General features: G+C 36.6%; 1 protein-coding gene across 1 annotated transcript in view; it reads left to right on the top strand.

The window, feature by feature from the left end:
* The window catches only part of ZNF385B (zinc finger protein 385B), a 326,144-nt gene that overhangs the window by 216,478 nt on the left and 90,876 nt on the right, over positions 1-18,790 (top strand). The window contains exon 3 of the mRNA XM_077776342.1: positions 12,266-12,408. Coding sequence (XP_077632468.1) covers positions 12,266-12,408 — 143 coding nt within the window. The remainder of the gene's footprint in view (positions 1-12,265; positions 12,409-18,790) is intronic.

Here is an 18,790-nt window from a genome sequence, read left to right as displayed (position 1 = left end):
AAGCAAGAGAGAAAGAGGGTGCTAGAGGGGAAAAGAAAAGATAGAGACACAGTCAATCAAAGTTTGGAAATAGAGATTGTACAATTTTGGAACTTTGAGTTCTTTTCTACATTTTTTTAACTGGAAACATGCTTCGTCAAATTAAATACATTGAGTCTTAGGTCTATTACTTTTCTATTTGTGTCCTTTAAAGTGAAGGAAGCTTAAATGGCTGTTTGAAGTTCAGAATAGACCAAGAGTCAAAACAAATGTTCATCTAAAAAAAAATATTTCCATTCCTTTCTTGCCTTATAAAGCAAATCATTGACAAGGAAAATGATGAGTGCTATGATTAAATTCTCTACTTTCCATGTGGCGCCTTATTAAAAAATCATTATGTCTTTGACTTTTGGTGTTTTTTGGAGAAATGAAACGGAGTCATATGAGAAGCCAAATAGAAATTCTGTAGAAGAAAAACTGGCACAAACTCAGTATAATGGTATAAGAATAAACATGATACACAGGGACAGGAGCAATCATTTATGATGAATCACTTCCAATGCAGAAAATCCTTGGGCATTCACTGGAGGGCCTTATCGGATCCTGTTTTGCCTATCCCTAGTGCCCCAGAAGCTGCCTGAATGACTAAAGCAAGGAGCATCAATTTCTAGGATGTCAGGACAATGGCAGAGTTCCAGAGATCCATGTCAGTGGTGGCCATTCCGTTTAATACCCACTAAATACACTTAGGTCACAGGACTCCATGTTTCTCAGGAGAAGGGTGATACCACATTGTCTCCCAGTTGCCCAGCTCCTTTCTTGGAGGAGATTGGATGGCCTGCTTAACTAAGTTGTACCTCCTTATATAGTTTTTGCTCTGTTCTACTTCATTCTCTACAGATTTCTACAATACAGTCAAAGATAAAAGGGAGGAAAATCATTTTAGAAGTGAGATGTTAGGAAATTCCAAATAAGGAATTGGGGCTAATTCTAGTCTCTGTAATATTAAGCCAAACTTAACCATTCTTCCCTCCCTCAAGTCCCCCTCACCTTTTTCCCTAAGTGAACCTCACTATCTCCCTATTACTTACAATCTCTGCTTGCTCTATTCCTGGCATGGTCAGATTAGTCACCCCATACCAGGTTCCTACAGGGATGAAATGGCAGCTTTCACAAATCCTGGTGGCCATGAGGGAGCCATCTCTGCAGCTCCTGGATGAAAGTTACTTCTTGGCTGATGGAGACCAAGAGTGGCCTCATCTATGATGGTCACCATGATCATAATCCACTAGAATTTGTTCTGAATTCTCCATAGTGCATTATAATTATGGTAGCCATGGAATATATGTGTAGAAAGGAAAAAGGGTTATAGCACAGCTGTTACTGCCCTGTTCATTCCCAAATTGTGCTTGCTAGGAGCCTGTGACTTTTTTTTTTTTTTTTTTTTTTTAACATAGGCAACAGCTTTTGAATAGCTTTGAAATGTTTAGTTAATATTTAAGCTTAGGAAACCTATTTTCTCTACCAAAGTGGGAGTAGAGAGCACTGGCAGAGCAAATATTAACTGTTTCTTTAAATTGAGCAAGCTTCTGGAGAAAAAGTATCTTTTTAAAGGACCATTATGTAAATCACTATTCCTTTTCACCCGTTTGGTTCTTAAATGCAAATAGCCAAGTCACTGAATGCAAGAATGGAAATTCTCTGAAACTAGGGGGCAAAACATTTTGTATCCTGGAGCTAGAATGTATAGCAGCAGCTGGATATGTTGACCTCCTGAGTTGCTATATGCAGCCCCTTCAGCCTGGCCCTTCAGTAAGTTGCAGAGAAGAGGCCTAAAGACAGACACAGAGAGGTCTCCATGACCCTGCCGCTTTGATCTGCTCCAATGCAAGGTCAGCTGCCATTGCTTGGAAAAATGTGTCTTTTCAGATAGCATTTTTGTCACAGTACTGATAGTACTTCAGTATAAAAACCACCAACAAATGTATGTGTGCCTCCTGCTATGAAGCTGTTTGAATTAGTTATGTTGACCCAAACAGCACAGTTGAAAGCATAGTTTTGATGGGGTTTGTTGTTCTTTGTTTTATATCATTGGGAATATTAAAAGAATTGTTTAAAATGAGGTGCTGCAATCAATCTTCTGCTGTTCTTAAATTTTGGCTCATGGCTGTACTGGCTTTTCTCTCTGATTTAACTTCTTTCTTTCATTATTCATATTAGTAAAACATTAAAATTAAAATCTCATTGAAAAATGAATACTCCTAAATTTTAGTCAAAATATAAAAAGAAAACAGACCAAATACAAATCTATTTGAATATTTAAAGAAGACAAAGACTTCAACATTTGATTCTTGTACATCTTTGATTGTATTGACAAATATTCGAAACAATGTCTCTGGAAAATGAGAACTCTAAATGTGAGTCTACCATCAGTCAGGTATGCCCGATTAAATTCTGTTAATCATTTATCTCATCTAAAATGAAAGGTAGGTTCTTTTTTTTAATGTTTATTTATTTTGTGAAAGCGTAAATGGGGAAGGACAAATAGAGAGAGAATCCTCTGTGCGCTGCCAGCACAGAGCCTGAATCCCACAAACCGTGAGATCATGGCCTGAGCCAAAATCAAGAATTGAGCACTTAACCAACTGAAACACTCAGGCGCCCCAAGGGTAGATTCTTATATTATGTTTAGCTGTAAAATGTTATAAGACATAATTCCTCAAGAAATATTCAACAGTTTGAGGAAAAANATTTATTTCTGAGAGAAAGACAGCATGAGCAGGGAAGGGTCAGAGAGAGAGGGAGTCACAGAATCCCAAGACAAGCGCCAGGCTCTGAGCTGTCAGCACAGGGCCTGACACAAGACTCGAACCCAGGAACCGTGAGATCATGACCTGAGCCAAAGCCAGACACTTAACTGACTGAGCCACCCAGACGCCCCTACTTTTTGAAAGTTTCTAAAATAAATAATAGTTTAAAAAAATAAAAATAAATAAAATTAGAGTAAAATAAGTGTTAGTTCCATGAGGCCATTAGGTGTTTCATATGCTGTAAAGAGAGAGTAAAAAGTTCCTCTTTTTACTCCTGAAAAGGCTTCAGACTTCATGAAAGCATCTTGATGCCATAGACAGGAGTCACTGGGCAAATGTAGCACAGGACCATCTCCCTATGTCTTTTTGCCAGAAAGTTTTCATCAGGCTACTGTGACCTCCCAATCCATGCTCGACCTCAGACAATTTTAGTAAAGCCCTGTCTGGAAATAATTTTGGCTTCTCTAAAGACTTAGTAATTTAGGAACTAAGCTCATGACATTCCCTTTTGATAAGTCAGGTATATTAAAAACTATTTCAAAAAATGATAAGACATTTGTCAGAACCCTGTTTTCCCTTCTTTGAGCTTCTTTTCTTGCATGGTCATGCTTAATAATATCAGGTTACAAGTGGAAAAACTATAGCAAAGCAAAAATATTGCCAATTCAGCTTCAAAGAAGACAATTGATCCTCAAGACTTTTTTTGAAAACCAATTATCTTCTTTACTTAAATTCTGAAATTCTCAGATTTTTCACTTCTACTTCAGAAAAAGGATGACAGCTATTGAAGTATGTCACATGTTTAATCATATGATATTTTGGTCCTGCAGAGTAAAAAAATCTGACCCTTTTGTTCAGCATTTAAATATAAGAAAGTCAGTACATGAACAAAGTATTCAGACATAAATGAATCACCACTTGGCTGTAAGTATTCTATTGCCACACATTCAAAACGCCATCCTTTGCATCTTAGCAAAAGATTCATCATTTTCTGTAAAAGCTGGCATATTACTACTAAACCCAAAGGACATTGTGGCTTAAAATCTATCATGATGTGGCTTCACTGCTGGTTTTTGATGCAGCACTTCATTACTGCCCATAAACTTCAGTGTGGTACTCAGAAGGATTTATTTTTAAATGCAACATTCTGCCAGGATGCTGTTCCCAGACTCTTTGGAGGGAACCCTGAGGTGCCCCAAGGGAGACCCAGGAGCAGAACTGCCAATTGTTAAGATTTTATAGACTCAGAGTTCTAGATACACATTTTTCTCTTTGGCATCAGTAGATTCTGTGTCAGTGTCTTCCATCCACTTATGAAATTCAGCAAGGAAGCATCAGCATTAAAGAGAACTTTTATTTTCCCACAAATCATTTTGAGCAAAATCAAGCTGGCAGGGGGGAAAACATCATATTCATCCTAAAAGTATACAAACTTGACAGCACTTGAAGATGTTCTTATTGGAGAATTTTTCCTGTATTTGCCAAAATAGTTTACTAAAATTATTATCATTGAACACATTACTTCTAAAAAGTTTCTCTTGACGTGTAACATACAGAGATGGGCACATAAATGTGTGGTTGAATGAATGTACATAAACATAACATACCTGTGTAATTGGCACCAAGATCAAGTAGAAGACATTTCCGGCACCTTACAAGCCCTTCTCATGTTCCACACACCCTTCCTACAAGGGTAACCCTATCCTAACAGCATAGTTAATTTTGCCTGATTTTATACTTTGTGTAAATTGGTATTATACTTCATGTTGATATGCTCCCTTATTTTAGTTTTTTTCTTTAACATTATGTTTGCAAGGTCTATTTCTTGTTGCACATAATTATAAATCATTTGTTCCTATTGCTATATTCCATTTTGTGAATGTTTTATTGCATGAAGAACCAAAATTATATATTTCTACTGTTAATGGGTTAATTAGCTAATTTCCAGTTTGGGGCTATTATAAATAGTATTGCTATGAGCATTCTAGTATATTTTTCTGTTAGGTAAATACCTAAAAGGGGACTTGCTGAGTCATAGGATTTGTACTGATTCGGTTTTAGTAGATATTGTTATTCAAAGTGGTCGTAACAGTCGACATCAGAGAGGAGGAGGTGGGGGGATGGGTTATATAGGTGATGGGTCATAAGGAGGGCACTTGTCACGATGAGCACTGGGTAATGTATGGAAGTGGTGAATCACTATATTGTATTCCTGAAACTAGTATTACTCTGTATGCTAACTAACTGAAATTTAAATGAAAAGTGAAGAAAAAAAGTTCTAGTTGCTCCATATCCTTGTCAGCACTTGATAATCTCAATCTTTCTTCATTGTAGCCATTCTTGTGGGTATATAGTGATATCTCATTGAAGTTTTAATCTGCATATCCCTGATGACTAATGAAGTTAAGCACTTTTTCATGTTTACTGGCCATTTTAGTATATATTTTTGGGAAGTGTCTATTCTTCCACCCATTCTTCCCATCATGTTTTCATTTTCTTATTGGTCTATAGTTCTTTATTCTAGATTAAAGTCCTTTGTCAAAATCTCTATTTTATTATTATCTCCCACTCTGTGGATTGCCTTTTCGTTTCCTTGATATGTCGTATTCCCACAGCTTTATTCTTCATAGAGTATATTGTCAATTTTTTTCCTTTATGATTAACACCTTTTGTTTCCTATTTAAGAAATCTTTGCTTTTATGACTCCAAGGTCATAAAAATGTTCTTGTTTTACCTTTTAAGCCAGAAATGCTAAAAATATCTTGAATGCTTAAGAAAGTTTTACATTGTTTTAAATGTTTTATTTATTTTTGGGAGAGAGAGAGAGAGAGACAGCGTGAGCAGGAGAGGGTCAGAGAGAGAAGGAGACACAGAATCCAAAACAGGCTCCAGGCTCTGAGCTAGCTGTCAGCACAGAGCCTGACGTGGGACTCAAACCCACGAACCGTGAGATCATGACCTGAGCCAAAGTCGGACGCTTAAGCAACTGAGCCACCCAGGCGCCCCAGAAAGTTTTACATTTTAATAGATTTGGTTTTCTTCATGCAGTTCACTCTACCATTCTACCATATCCACGTCTCAAAATACTAACCATTCCTCAAGGCTTATCTTAAGAGATAGCTCACCTATGAAAATATTTATGAAGCCAACTCCTAACCAGATGTAATTTCGTTCCTTCTTGAACCCCTTGAGCATTTTGTTGATAATTTGTGATCCCTGACATATCCTACCTTTTATAAGCATCATTGAACTTAAGTATGTATTCTCCTGGGGTATGGTGTAGTGTGAGAGGAGTAGGAATAGTTCATAACTCCAGTAACCACAGCTTATTGAACACTCACTATGTGTCAGGCACAGGATTAAGCATTTTGCATACAAAAGTACTACCAGTCCCATGCTGTAGGTACTCTTATTTACTCCAATTTATAAAAAAGAAAATAGACGTTTAAAGAAATAAAATCACTTGCCCAAGTTTGCATAACAAGAAAGTAGTTGACCTGAACTCCTGAATTGGTACATTTCACATATGTAGAACAGCATTGCCTGAAGGACATGCCAAGCATTATAATGGTTCCAGAATCTCTGTTGGGGGGTGAAGGGGGAAGGATTGGTTCATGCTCAAGAAATTGAAAGTAGAAATTATATCTGCCTTGACATTGACAGTGCCTATTAGTATATTATAAACTATAGGATATCTTGCAAAAAAGAATCACTTTAAACTTTGTTGAAGCCAGCATTTTTTAAATGTATTTGAGGACAGAATCTTTTTCAATTAACAACTTTACATGTAACTCACTTTATGGAATGATGACATGGACTTTAGAGTCAGACAAACAAGAGCTTAGACCGAGGCCCTACCACCTATGACATACTAGGTGATCTCAGTCTCATTAAGCCTCACCTTTCTCAGCTGTAAAATGGGGGTAATAATATAAGCCTCATAGAATTGTATTATAATTTAATAAAATAAGGAACACAAATCACTTACCCTACATAAAGTAAAACTTCATTAAATGCTAGCTGTTGTTACTATTTTATCTTCTCTTAAAAAGTAAAATAAATTCTATTGAATTCATTTCATAATCCCTATACCTGTTAGCACTATGCCTTTACACTTGTTCTTCCATAAGTATTTATGAAATTAAATAATACTATTATTTGGGGAAGGTTATTTTTTCATAAATATATTCTAGAAGCATGTCCTATAGCGTATTAAAGAAATCTTATGTATATTAGTTATTTCAGTATTAATCACTACATTAGGATCAAATAAAAGTTTCAACTAATTCCCAGCTTCAAAGAAGATCAAACATTTTATTTTATTTTTTTAATGTTTTTTATTTATTTTTGAGAGAGAGACAGCATGAGCAGGGGAGGGTCAGAGAGAGAGACACACACACAAAATCTGAATCAGGCTCCAGGCTTTGAGCTGTCAGCACATAGCCCAATGCTGGGCTCGAACCCACGAACCATGAGATCATGACCGGAGCCAAAGTCAGACACTTAACCAACTGAGCCACCCAGGTGCCCCAAGAAGGTCAAACATTTTAAATATCTTAATTTGATGGTAAAATGCTGTCTACAGCTGGAGCATGTGTCTATATAACTGAAGTGTTTTCAAGTGTACAATTTAGTGACCATAGAGTAGTAGTAAAGAACAGAATTCAGTAGTCAAATTTCCTGAGTTTTAATATTGCCTTCTCCATGTACAAAATGCAAGTGGTTGAACTTATCTTCTTTGTGACTCAGTTTCTTGTCTGTAAAATGGGGCTAGTAATAATACCTTGTTTATTGGGTTGTTGTGAACATATATGGATATGTTACACATATAATCTCTTTTTTTTTAAGTTATTTATTTCAAGAGAGCACACATGTGGGATGGAGAGGGACAGAGAGAGAGAGAGAAAGGAAGATTCCCAAACAGACTCTGCAATGTCAGGGGAGACTCTGACGCAAGGCTCAATCCCACAAACTGTGAGATCATCATATACTCTTAATAGATACAGAACTGAGTATATAATATATAATAATATATAATGATAGAAATGATATAAACATATAATTTAATATGCCTAAATGAGTATATATGGATATACATGTATAAATATGTATGCATACTTTTATGTATGTTTACATATGTACATACATAAGTAATGTGCTTAAGGTGGTGCCTGGCACATAGTATGCACTAAAAAATGTTATCTCTGTTTTTATGTGGCCTTTCCAGAAACAAAACCCTTTTCAGTCACAAAGCCTACTCACATAGCCACCTCCTTGTGACTACACTAGATCTCTCGATAACTGTTTTCCTCACATGGCAAACTGATGAAAGAATGGAAACGATAAGACAGAGACTAAAGGAGATGCTGGTTGGTGATTGTTCTGGTAAGAGGGAAGGTTACTCAGTGAAGCTGGGAAAGCAATTAAAGAGAAAACTGAGTTTGGTAGAACTCCTGAAACGCCACTCATTTTAATTTCTTTAAAGACGTCTTTGGGGGAATAAAAATACATCATTGGGAATTCTGTAATTGGCATTGCCTTCACCTAATAGACTTTTAGAATATGTTAAGCTTTTTATTTTAGTACTCACTAAAGCAGACATACATAATAATGGCATAAGAAGAAACTACTTCTGCAGGATATAGAATATAGATTCGTTCTCATTCTGTACATGCTTCTCCACACAGTTTTTCTGTGACTTTGGCATTTTCTCCTTCTAACACTGAGGTGTTTTGTTTGCTTGTGTTGTGCTGCATAGGGAAGAACCACTAGAAACCCTCAAAGCTATCACCTAAAACTTCAAGATAATATTTCTAAAGGTCAAAGACTATGGCAGTAATTTCAAATGTTACCTAACTCTCAAATGAGGTGCTATTGTGATGAATTACAGCATAATCCATTGACATAATAAAGCACCTATTCTGTTACAGAGGTAGTTGGCTGAAATAATAGTTTTATGATCATAGTGGTGAGTTGTCTTTCTCATATTATTGGTTTCGTAGTTATAGATAAACACAACTTGGAATTTACAGTGAAAATGAAATTTGGAGGAGAGGCTTAATTGCATTCATATTGGAAAGTATATAAACATGTGGAATTTCCATGGTGAGAGGAGTGACTGTTACATCGTTGGGGTATACATGCTGGTGTGTGTGTGTGTTTCATTTAGGTCAGGGGTCTCTGATCAATATATTTACAGCAAGTGACATAAAAATCTTTATTGTCAAAGAAGGTAGAGCCCTATTATGACTGGATTCATTATGATATATGACAGATGATATCTTATGCTTCGAAATAAAACGACGTATAGGAGGTATCTTAGACAATATTGCCAAATCAAACAAAAGACAGAGGTTGACCCGACCCCTGCGCAGAGCAATGTGAAGGATTTTTATACTGAAATACATGCTCATTCATTATATTTTCAATCCTTTTTTTTTCTCAGCAAATTTTAGAGAAATTAAGCATTTTCTTGTAGGATGCAATGTATTTTGGCCAAATTTCTGTTTGTATCTCCTACCAACTGGGCATCCCAGGGTGAGGAGAAATGCTTCCCAAGAGCAGAAAAGGCAGCAGCAAAATCCCGAATAAGGTGACAGAGACCTGACCCAACCTGTGCAAAACAGTGGGCTTTATTCCCATTCATTTCCCATTTGCAAAAACTCTTTGAAGCGGTAGGTTTTGGTGAGGCAATCTGAAAAAGCAGGTCTTAAAAGTAAAAACAGCAAGGTTGAGGTGAGGGGAATTGATGGAAGCAGTTTATATTTATTCAGGAGATCTACCAGTACTTTAAAACAATCTGTGTTTAACATGGCAAATTGTCTGTCATTAAAATGCTAATGAATAGTAAACAGCTGCTAAGTTTTTATGCTAATGATGGTGGCAGCTAAGTAGTTCTCAAGCCTTGTCTTATTACCATAGATATTTGATTGGGTAAAGGGGATCATTGCGCATTCTGACCTTTGTTGATGGAGCAATCTGTTTGTCAAGTTCCATGTTGTGTTATATTTGAATTGAGTTTGTTAGTACAAAATGACTTTTGCCAGGCCCTCGGATACCGTGTACGTCTAGTGTTATCACAGTGTTACCATTATGGGCTGAAGGAAAAAACTTTGCTTCTTGGTGGGTGGGGGAGACCCATGATTGCAAAATAATTTATCTGTTTATCAGGCAGCTTGAAATAGAATAATTCTGCATACTTTCCAGACTTTAGGCTTTTAACAATTATAATAATTGTGAGTTGTAAAAGGCCATCGTTCTAAAATAAGAAATATCTTTCTTTTCAATTTAACTACAATTTTAAAGCAAAGCTTTTAACATAAATATTTTAATAAGTGCTTCTGCAACATTTGAAATACTGACATAATATATCATCTTGGATCTATGAGCTCTGATGTTAGCAATGACTATAACATTACCTAATTAGAAGAAAAAGTGTACTTAAATACAGGGTGGTCATGTGAATGCTAGGCTGAGATCAGAGTATTTCCTTTGGCATCTGAAAAAAACATTACTGTTTGATCTATACTTTTGGTTGCTTCTATTTTCACTGAGTCCTACTCTATATTCCCTAATGGATGAGGCTGACCTAAAGACTTACCATTACAGATAAATGCTTCAGATGCCTTTCTCTTTTTTTCCTGCTTTAGGATCAATGTAAATGAGTCCATTAAACACTATTACTAATAATATTCTGGAATGATTTGAAATATAATGCAGAGTTTATTAAGGAAATCCATTATCAAAAAATATATCATTGAAATAGGAATTTTAATTATTCTGGAATACTGTGTGAGAACATTGGTGGAAATTTTAATAGTTGGAACATTTTCCCATACTGTTTATTTCTCCTTGAAGTCAGTAGGAGATTTCTGGCATATATTTATTTGTGGTCCTATATATACATGCTGGGAGAAATTGGAACCCTCATAGACTGCTTGTGGCACTATAAAATGGCTCAGACATTTTGGAAAACAGTCTGAAAGTTCTCAAAAGGTTAAGCCATATGATTACCATATGATCCAATAATCCCCAATTTCACTCTTAGGTATATAGCAAAGAGAACTAAAAATACATCTCCATACAAAAACTTATAGACAGATGTTCAGAGCAGCATTATTCACAATAGCCAAAAAGTAGAAACAACCCAAAGGCCCATCAACTGATGAATGAATAAGGAAAAAGTAAGTACATCTATGATGGACTATTACTCAGCTTTACAAAGGAATGAAATTTTCATACATGCTACAACATGGATGAACCTTGAAAACATTGTACCATGTGAAAGAAGCTTGTCACAAAAGAACTCATATTGTATGACCTCATTTAAATGAAATGTCCATAATAGACAAACCTAGAAACAGAGTAGAGTAGTGGTTGCCAGGAGCTGGGGGTGTTGAGAGGTAATGGGGAATGACTGCTAATGGATATGGAGTTTTTTTCAGGGATTGTGAAAATGTTCTAAAATTTATTGTGATGATGTGCACAGCTCTGCAGAGATGCTAAAAATCACTGAATTGTACGCTGTAAGTGAGAGAATTGTCCAGTAAATGAATTACATCTCAAAAAGTTATATTAAAAAAAAGAAGGCATGCCAGAGCCTGTGTCTCAGAGGACTACCTGCACCAGCAGCTACTCACCCACAGTATGCGGAGGCTTCAGAAGAAGAATGCTTGTTACCAGAGAGGACTGCTTTGAATCTCCCACACATGGGTTAGCCCACATTCCTAAAGAGATGACAGCTAGTATAATTGTGGGCAAAAAGGGGGTAGTTGCTACCATAATACAAAGCTCATTAGAAATAAAAGATGGAGACAAATACTTGAGTTTCTGTCCCAACTTCTCCCTGTCCCCCAATACCCTTCCCCACTCAGGCAGTTCTCACTCCTTTTAGATTCTCTAACTATCCAATGTCTAGACTACTTATTGCCCTCACAGCAAGGGCAACTTTTGCTTTGTTGTTGTTGTTGTTGTTTTTTTTTTTTAGAAACAAATAGTTTGAGTCATAATTTTCTTGGGAGCAGTGACTATGAGTCCGAGGTTTTTTTTTTCCCCCTTGTAAAAACCCTATAATTATATTTGATCTGCATATAACATGCCTACTAGCCATTCAATAACTGACTAGTAAAGAGAATCTGGCTGCGAGAGGCTCATGCCCTCCTTCTCTCCTATGTTTTTGGCTACTCAGACAATGATTGAACCACAGGCCGAGCTCATTGTGCCCCACCTGCCAGTGGGATCTGTGTTGTTTGTATCTCTGAGCAGCCCGTGGCCCCCGTCATAGGGAAGTATTCTGCATCACTGTCTTACATAATGAGCAAGAAGACACCTTTTCACTGTATTCTCCTCCTGTGCCATTTGCTTACTTTCAGCATGACTCTCTTGTTCTGGGGTTGCAGATCTTGTTTTTGCATGGTAGGTTGGGGAGGGAGATGTAAGCGAGGAAGACTGAATTCTTTTTGTTTTGTTCTTGGCAGGCAGTACATGCCACACTACTACACTTCCTGCTCTTGTGCGCACACCTACCCTGATGATGCAGCCTTCGCTGGATATCAAACCATTTATGTCTTTTCCAGTGGACAGTAGTTCTGCTGTGGGGCTCTTTCCAAATTTTAACACAGTGAGTAAATGCATTTTTATTTTATTTGTGTCCTCCTCAATCTCTTTCATGCCAGTTGTGAATAGGTAATAGATATAGCCTGTTTCCAAAGTGTGTAATTTTAGACCACATATTGGTTACACTGATCAGCTATGTTATGAAAGATACTCCTTCTCCCATAGGAGTTAGTCCAAACAATAGCCAGCATATTTCTTTTACAAATATTTCCACAAATGACTTTTCACCTGTGGCTTTGAGCTATTTTGATAGAGTTCAGTGGCTTGAAAACCTTATTATTTCTGGGATCCTATTCACATGCTTAAGAACACAATTTAGAGATGCCAAGCCACATCGATTTTCCCCTACTACTAGAAAGAAAGTGTATGCTTTAACTGGATACATTTTTTATTTGGGACATATTTTGGATCTTAACAAACAGAATATTTATTGGGAAACTATTGTGGATTATGTGAATATGACTCTATTTTTTAAAAAACACTTTAAGTCTACACATTAATTGTCTGCATGATAGTTTGACCTTCCTTTTAAAACATACAACAAAGATTAGTGAATTACCTACAATTACTAGTGTTCTTCATTCAGGTCAGCTGACTGGTATCTGAATGAAAGACATTTTGTAGGCATGCCAGGTGGAACATGATACCTTTCAACAATAAAATTCAGCATAAAAATCAGTCCACAGCCAAATGCTCAACTTGTAGGAAGAGAAAAGGTTAAACAGTTCAGGTGATTGTAGGAATTATTTGTTTAGTCAATAAATGCAGTCATCTGGGGCCTGATGGTCTACATGAATGATACAGCATTATAGAACCTGCCATAATTAAGAAAAAGAATTGCATTATCAACACCACCAGACAGTGAGCATTTGAAATACTGCCAAGTGTTTCCTTTTGCAAAGTCATCTTTTGTATGAAGTGAAACAGAAAGAGGGTTTTTCCTCAAGGGTTGTAAATAAAATCTGCTGACAGGCTGTCTGTCACAGCTTGGTGTTGTAAGATAATTAGGGGGTAGTGGATCAGAGTGGATCAGCCTACTTTTTAAGGACCGCTGGCTTTGACTTAGCAAATATACAGTTGAATCGAATGTTCGCGTGTTTTTTGGGCTTTTCAAAGACAAGTCAAACAGTTAAAAAAAAGAAGAAGAAGAAGAAGTAGAAGAAGAAGAAGAAGAAGAAGAAGAAGAAGAAGAAGAAGAAGAAGAAGAAGAAGAAGAAAAAGGCATAAACAGCCAAGCATCATTTCTAGTGCGGTGGAGCAGCTCAGTGAGAGAAATCAGGCCTGCCCTGACCACATAATCCATCAGGAGTAACCACCCAAAACACCACATCGTGCCATTTCAGAGAGCTTCAACCCAAGCGCGCCTGTTGTATCCTCTACTGAAACATGGGTGATACATTCCATACATAATTGAATTGAGTTATACTTCTTAAAACACTTACTGGGTATTTGTATTTCAATTAATGTGCAGTTAGAAGACAGCATTTGTAGCCACGGCAGAAGTCCAGCCCCTGTCAACCTGGACTAGGGGTAGGCGTGAATGATCCCACTGTAGTTCATTTATTTGTAACACAAATAATTCATAAATACTTGCTTCAAAGATTCAAAGAAAACATTAACATTCAAAGCAAAATGTGTAAGTCACCATTCTCTGCCTCTGTGTACAGGTCTGCTCCCTTTGCTAGAGGAAAGTACCCTCATAGGCATCCTTCTCTTCCCCTTCTAGAAGTGTGTTATGTACATACTTAATAGGAACCCGATCACAGTTGTCTTTCTACAACTGCGATGGAATGATCTGCACTATTCTCTTAGTTACTTTTTTCAGCAATCAAAATGTCTTACATATACCTCTGTGTTCGTAAAGATTATAAAAAATGGAAAGAATGTCTTCATAATTTTAAGGTAAAAACACAGTTTCATAATGGTTTACTAATGTTGTGTAGGACTGATAGACATACTAACTTGCCTTTTTGTTCCATGTAGCGGTTAACATTATGAAATATTTGAGAAAACCCAAAGCATAATTCACTCTTTTTTAAAAAATTTTTTAATGTTTATTTATTTTTGAGGGGGGAGGAAGGGCAGAGAGAAAGAGAGAGAGAGACAGAATTCGAAGCAGGCTCCAGGCTCTGAGCTGTCAGCACAGAGCCTGACGCGGAGCTCGAACCCACAAGCTATGAGATCATGACCTGAGCTGAAGTGGGCCGCTTAACCCTCTGAGGTGCCCCAAGCATAATTCTAATAGAAGTTCACTTTTTTTTCCTGAAAGAAAATAAACTTGTAACTTTCAAATGGAAATACTTTTGGTTGCGGTGAAGAATATAGCAAAGAACTACATGAAATAATCATTTTACTCTCTGTATTATATTACGTCCAAGGCATTTGGTGGACGAGGGACACTTCTGGTAGGATATTAAAATTAAAGTCATTGCAAGTGGGACCCTCTATCATCTGGTAAATAAATTAATTTATAGGATCATTGAATTACCTATGATTTTTCACTGAATTACAGTTTCAATTACTCTAACCTCTTCCCTATAGACTAATTCATCCCAGTGTCTAACTCACCTCATAGATTTCCTAGGACAGTTTCATAAAAGTCATTGTCCACATTTTACTAGGAAATCACTTTTGTACCACTAATAATAATTATACTAGATCATTGTATATTTGATCTAGTTCTAAGAACTATTTGATTATAATCTAGTTCTAAGAACTCAGATCTTAGAACATTTTAGAAGACTATGGTTATAAGTCAATTCCCATTGTCTAGAGAGAGTTAGTAATAGAAGAACTGAGACTTGAATTAAAATCTCCTAACTTCAAAACTCACGTTCCAGCTTATCCACATCTTTAGATCTATTGGTCCATGTTGCCTCCCACATCATTCAGTGTGAACAAAGCTCAATCAGAAATCTTTTGTGCTCTTTTCTGGAAGCATGGTAGCAAATTTTCAGCAGAATCATTACATAGAAAGAGGAAAGAATTTTTTTGAATGTGTAAATTGGACCTCTACAAACAATATCTTTGAAACAGAATATATTTTAAAAAGTTATAATTTCTTGTTAGCAAGTTTTAAAAGCCTATTCCATTCAATAGTCCACTTGTTCTTTGAGAAGCAAGGCGAATGCTATTTTAATCACTTTATTTTTAACCAAAGATAGCATTAGTAAATATAATAAATATATTTTAACTCATAATTATCATCAGAAGAATAAAAACACTGTACTCTCATACCATAGCTCAAAGTTTTAGAATTTTGAAGTTCTGTTGTCTTCCTTAAGCAGATTTTTAAAAATACATATAAAGTAATGATTTCCTTCTGTTTTTGTAGTGGAGTAAGATAATGTTACATGAGAATTATCACCAAAAATGAAACTGGATTCTGTCATATTCCAAAATGGGATACTTGCCTGTTGTATATTAAATTGTACACAATAAGAGATACGCTTCACAGCATTCATTTAGTGACTGTCTTGCCTTCTACCCCACAACTGACAAAATCTCTCTCATTGTTTACATGTGAAGAATAAGCAAATAATTCAAGACACTGTTCAAGCAGAGTTATGAAGAGACATGCTAGGGAAGGCAGAGTTTAGATCACTGATACTTTCTGACGAGCTCTATGTCAAGGATGCATGCCTGGAGAACAATGATGTTAACTCTACACTTTAGCAGTTTTACTTTACAGAGGGGTAGTTTTCAGTCACTTACAGGTAAAAGACTCTGCAAACCAAAACAGCAATGTTTAAAGATCTCTCAACCTTCATATCTAAACCCTAATAGGCTTCTTTGCCTAGCTACCCATTAATGCTCACTTCCACCGCTGCCACCCCACCTTCAACCATTTGTCATTCAGGGCCAACTTAGATATCACCTCTCGCACAGCAAGTTTTCTGTGATCTGAGTGTCTGCATTAAGTTCTATCCTCTGTATTTACAGGGTGTCCCCAGATTACCTCCATTATAGCAGTTGTCGCACTATAGTCTAATTACACAATTACCTGTATTCACTAGAATGTCAAATCCTTGAGGACAGGGCCTATGGCATGTTCATCGCTAGATGCCTGATATCTGGAACAGGAGCTCAGTAAAACTTCCCTGAAGAGAAAGAAAAAAGGAGGGAGGAAGGACCCTAGTTTTTTGTTTTTCAATGTACATATTCTCCTTCCCAGCAAAGAAGGTACTAACATTTCTGAGCCTTATCTAAGCATGAGGTAATGAGCTTAGGTGTTTACTTTCATTTTTATTTTCCTGGGAACTTTCATCTTTTTTTTTTTTTTTTTACCTTGAGGGCAATAATTAGTTACAAATTTTTCTGCAGCTCTGGTTCTGGCTTCCTCTATGTGGATGGTGTGGAAGCCTTGCAAGTATCTACTACATTTCTTGTCCTAGGTCCTACTCTTAAAAGCAGTTCGTTAAAAAAGAAAGTTATTCATTACTGGGTTTTATTGAAAACATAATATATGCATTAAAGAGCACTGGATTTGAGGAAGAAGATAAACAAAATAAGTTAAACAAAAATACCCTAGTTCCCAAGAGACTTCTAAGAAATAGAATAAAAAAGACTAGAAAAGGCAAGATATTAAAAACCAAGAAATACAGGCAAAGTAAAAATAGTTACTGAACTTTACAGTGTTATAGAGGAGCCAGAAAGAATGGTGGGTGGGTTTTTGTTTTGTTTTGTTTTGTATCCCAGTAGAGCTATTTTCATTAGTTTGTTTTTCACTTTGATTAAATTTGCCAAATGCCTCATGGTCATCCTTTAATTACTGTACATAATACTTTGGTAGCTACCAAAATATATGCAATTATTTCTATTAGAATTTCTCCTTTCCTACAAATATCATATGTTTGCACGTATAGGAGGATTTGGAGGAACTTAACTGAGAAACAAGGGGGAGAAAAAGGGGAGAAATGGTGGGGGAAAGGGAGAGAGGCAAACCATGAGAGACTCTTGAATGCTGACAAAAACTGAGGACTGATGGATGTGGGCGGAGGGGGGAGGGGCATGGAGGAGGGCAGTTGTGGGGATGAGCACTGAGTGTTATGTGGAAACTAATTTGACAATAAACTATTTGTAAAAAAAAAAAAAAAAAAAGAATTTCTCCTTTACTGTGGATCCAATTTTTATCTTCATTAAATCCAGATAATACTTGGTATTTAATATTTGGTGTTTAACAAGCAGGTAATACTTGGTGCTTAATTCTCCGTAAGAAGAAACTGCTTCAGAATTGAAATAAATTGCATACTTAGTAAGATGGATAGCATCAACTTATTATGATAAAATAAGACCATTTAGAAGCTATATCCACACACTCTTATGCTGTTATGGACTGAATGTTTGTGTCCTCCTCCCCAAATTCATATTTTGAAGCCCTAACACCTGCAGGTGGTATTTAGAGATGGGATTTTTGAGAGATATTTAGGGTTAGATGATCATGAGAGTGAGGACCCCATAATGAGATTAGTGCACTTATAAGAAGAAAGCTTTCCAGAGGCGCCTGGGTGGCTCAGTCGGTTAAGCATCCAACTTCAGCTCAGGTCATGATCTCACGGTTTGTGGGTTCGAGCCCCACTTAAGGCTCTGTGCTGACGGCTCAGAGCCTGTTTCAGATTCTGTGTCTCCCTCTCTCTCTGCCCCTTCCCCACTTATTCTCTGTCTCTCAAAACTGAATAAATGTTAAAAAAATTAAAAAAAAAAAAAAAGAGAGCTTTCCACAGAGAGCTTTCCCTGTCTCTACTATGTGAAGACTTAGGGAGATAGCAGCCATCTGCAGCCAAGAAGAGAGCTCTCACCAGGACCTGACGATGTTGGCACCTTATCTCAGAATTCCAGTCTCCACAATTGTGATAAAATATATTTCTGTTGTTTAAGCCACCCACTCTATGGAATTCTATTATGGCAGCCCAAGCAGTCAAGACATATATGCAATTTATATATCGTATGTGATGATAATAGGTCAAGTTCCTTTTTAACGGCCACATACCAGGTACATACACAAATGTATTTGTGTGACTCTCCATAGCTATAGATACAATCACAAGCCACCTCAAGAACACAGTCTTCTATCAATTTCTCTGCCGATTGGCAGGTATTTTCCATGCCTACTATTTCAGATGTCTTTTTGAGTCCTGCCTTGTTTTTGCAACTGCTCTAGGAAAGCATAAGCACAATAGGGGTCACTGCTGCTTTATTGCAAGAGGCTCAACAATCTTATTTTTGTGAAAAATAATCTGATTTTTACCACATACCTTGAAGTTATTTTTTCCTGACACATGAACAAATATATGGAACAGAATAAATATTATTTCTAAGAATAAAGTCCCAAATCACTGTATATCATTGAATCATCCATGCCAATCTGTGAAGTGATCTATATGTCT

This window comes from Crocuta crocuta, unplaced genomic scaffold (genome assembly GCF_008692635.1).
Source record: "Crocuta crocuta isolate KB4526 unplaced genomic scaffold, BGI_CrCroc_1.0 scaffold17, whole genome shotgun sequence".
Taxonomy (NCBI): Eukaryota; Metazoa; Chordata; class Mammalia; order Carnivora; family Hyaenidae; genus Crocuta; species Crocuta crocuta.
Note: the sequence above shows the minus strand (reverse complement) of the source record. Positions and strands in the feature narration are given on the sequence as shown.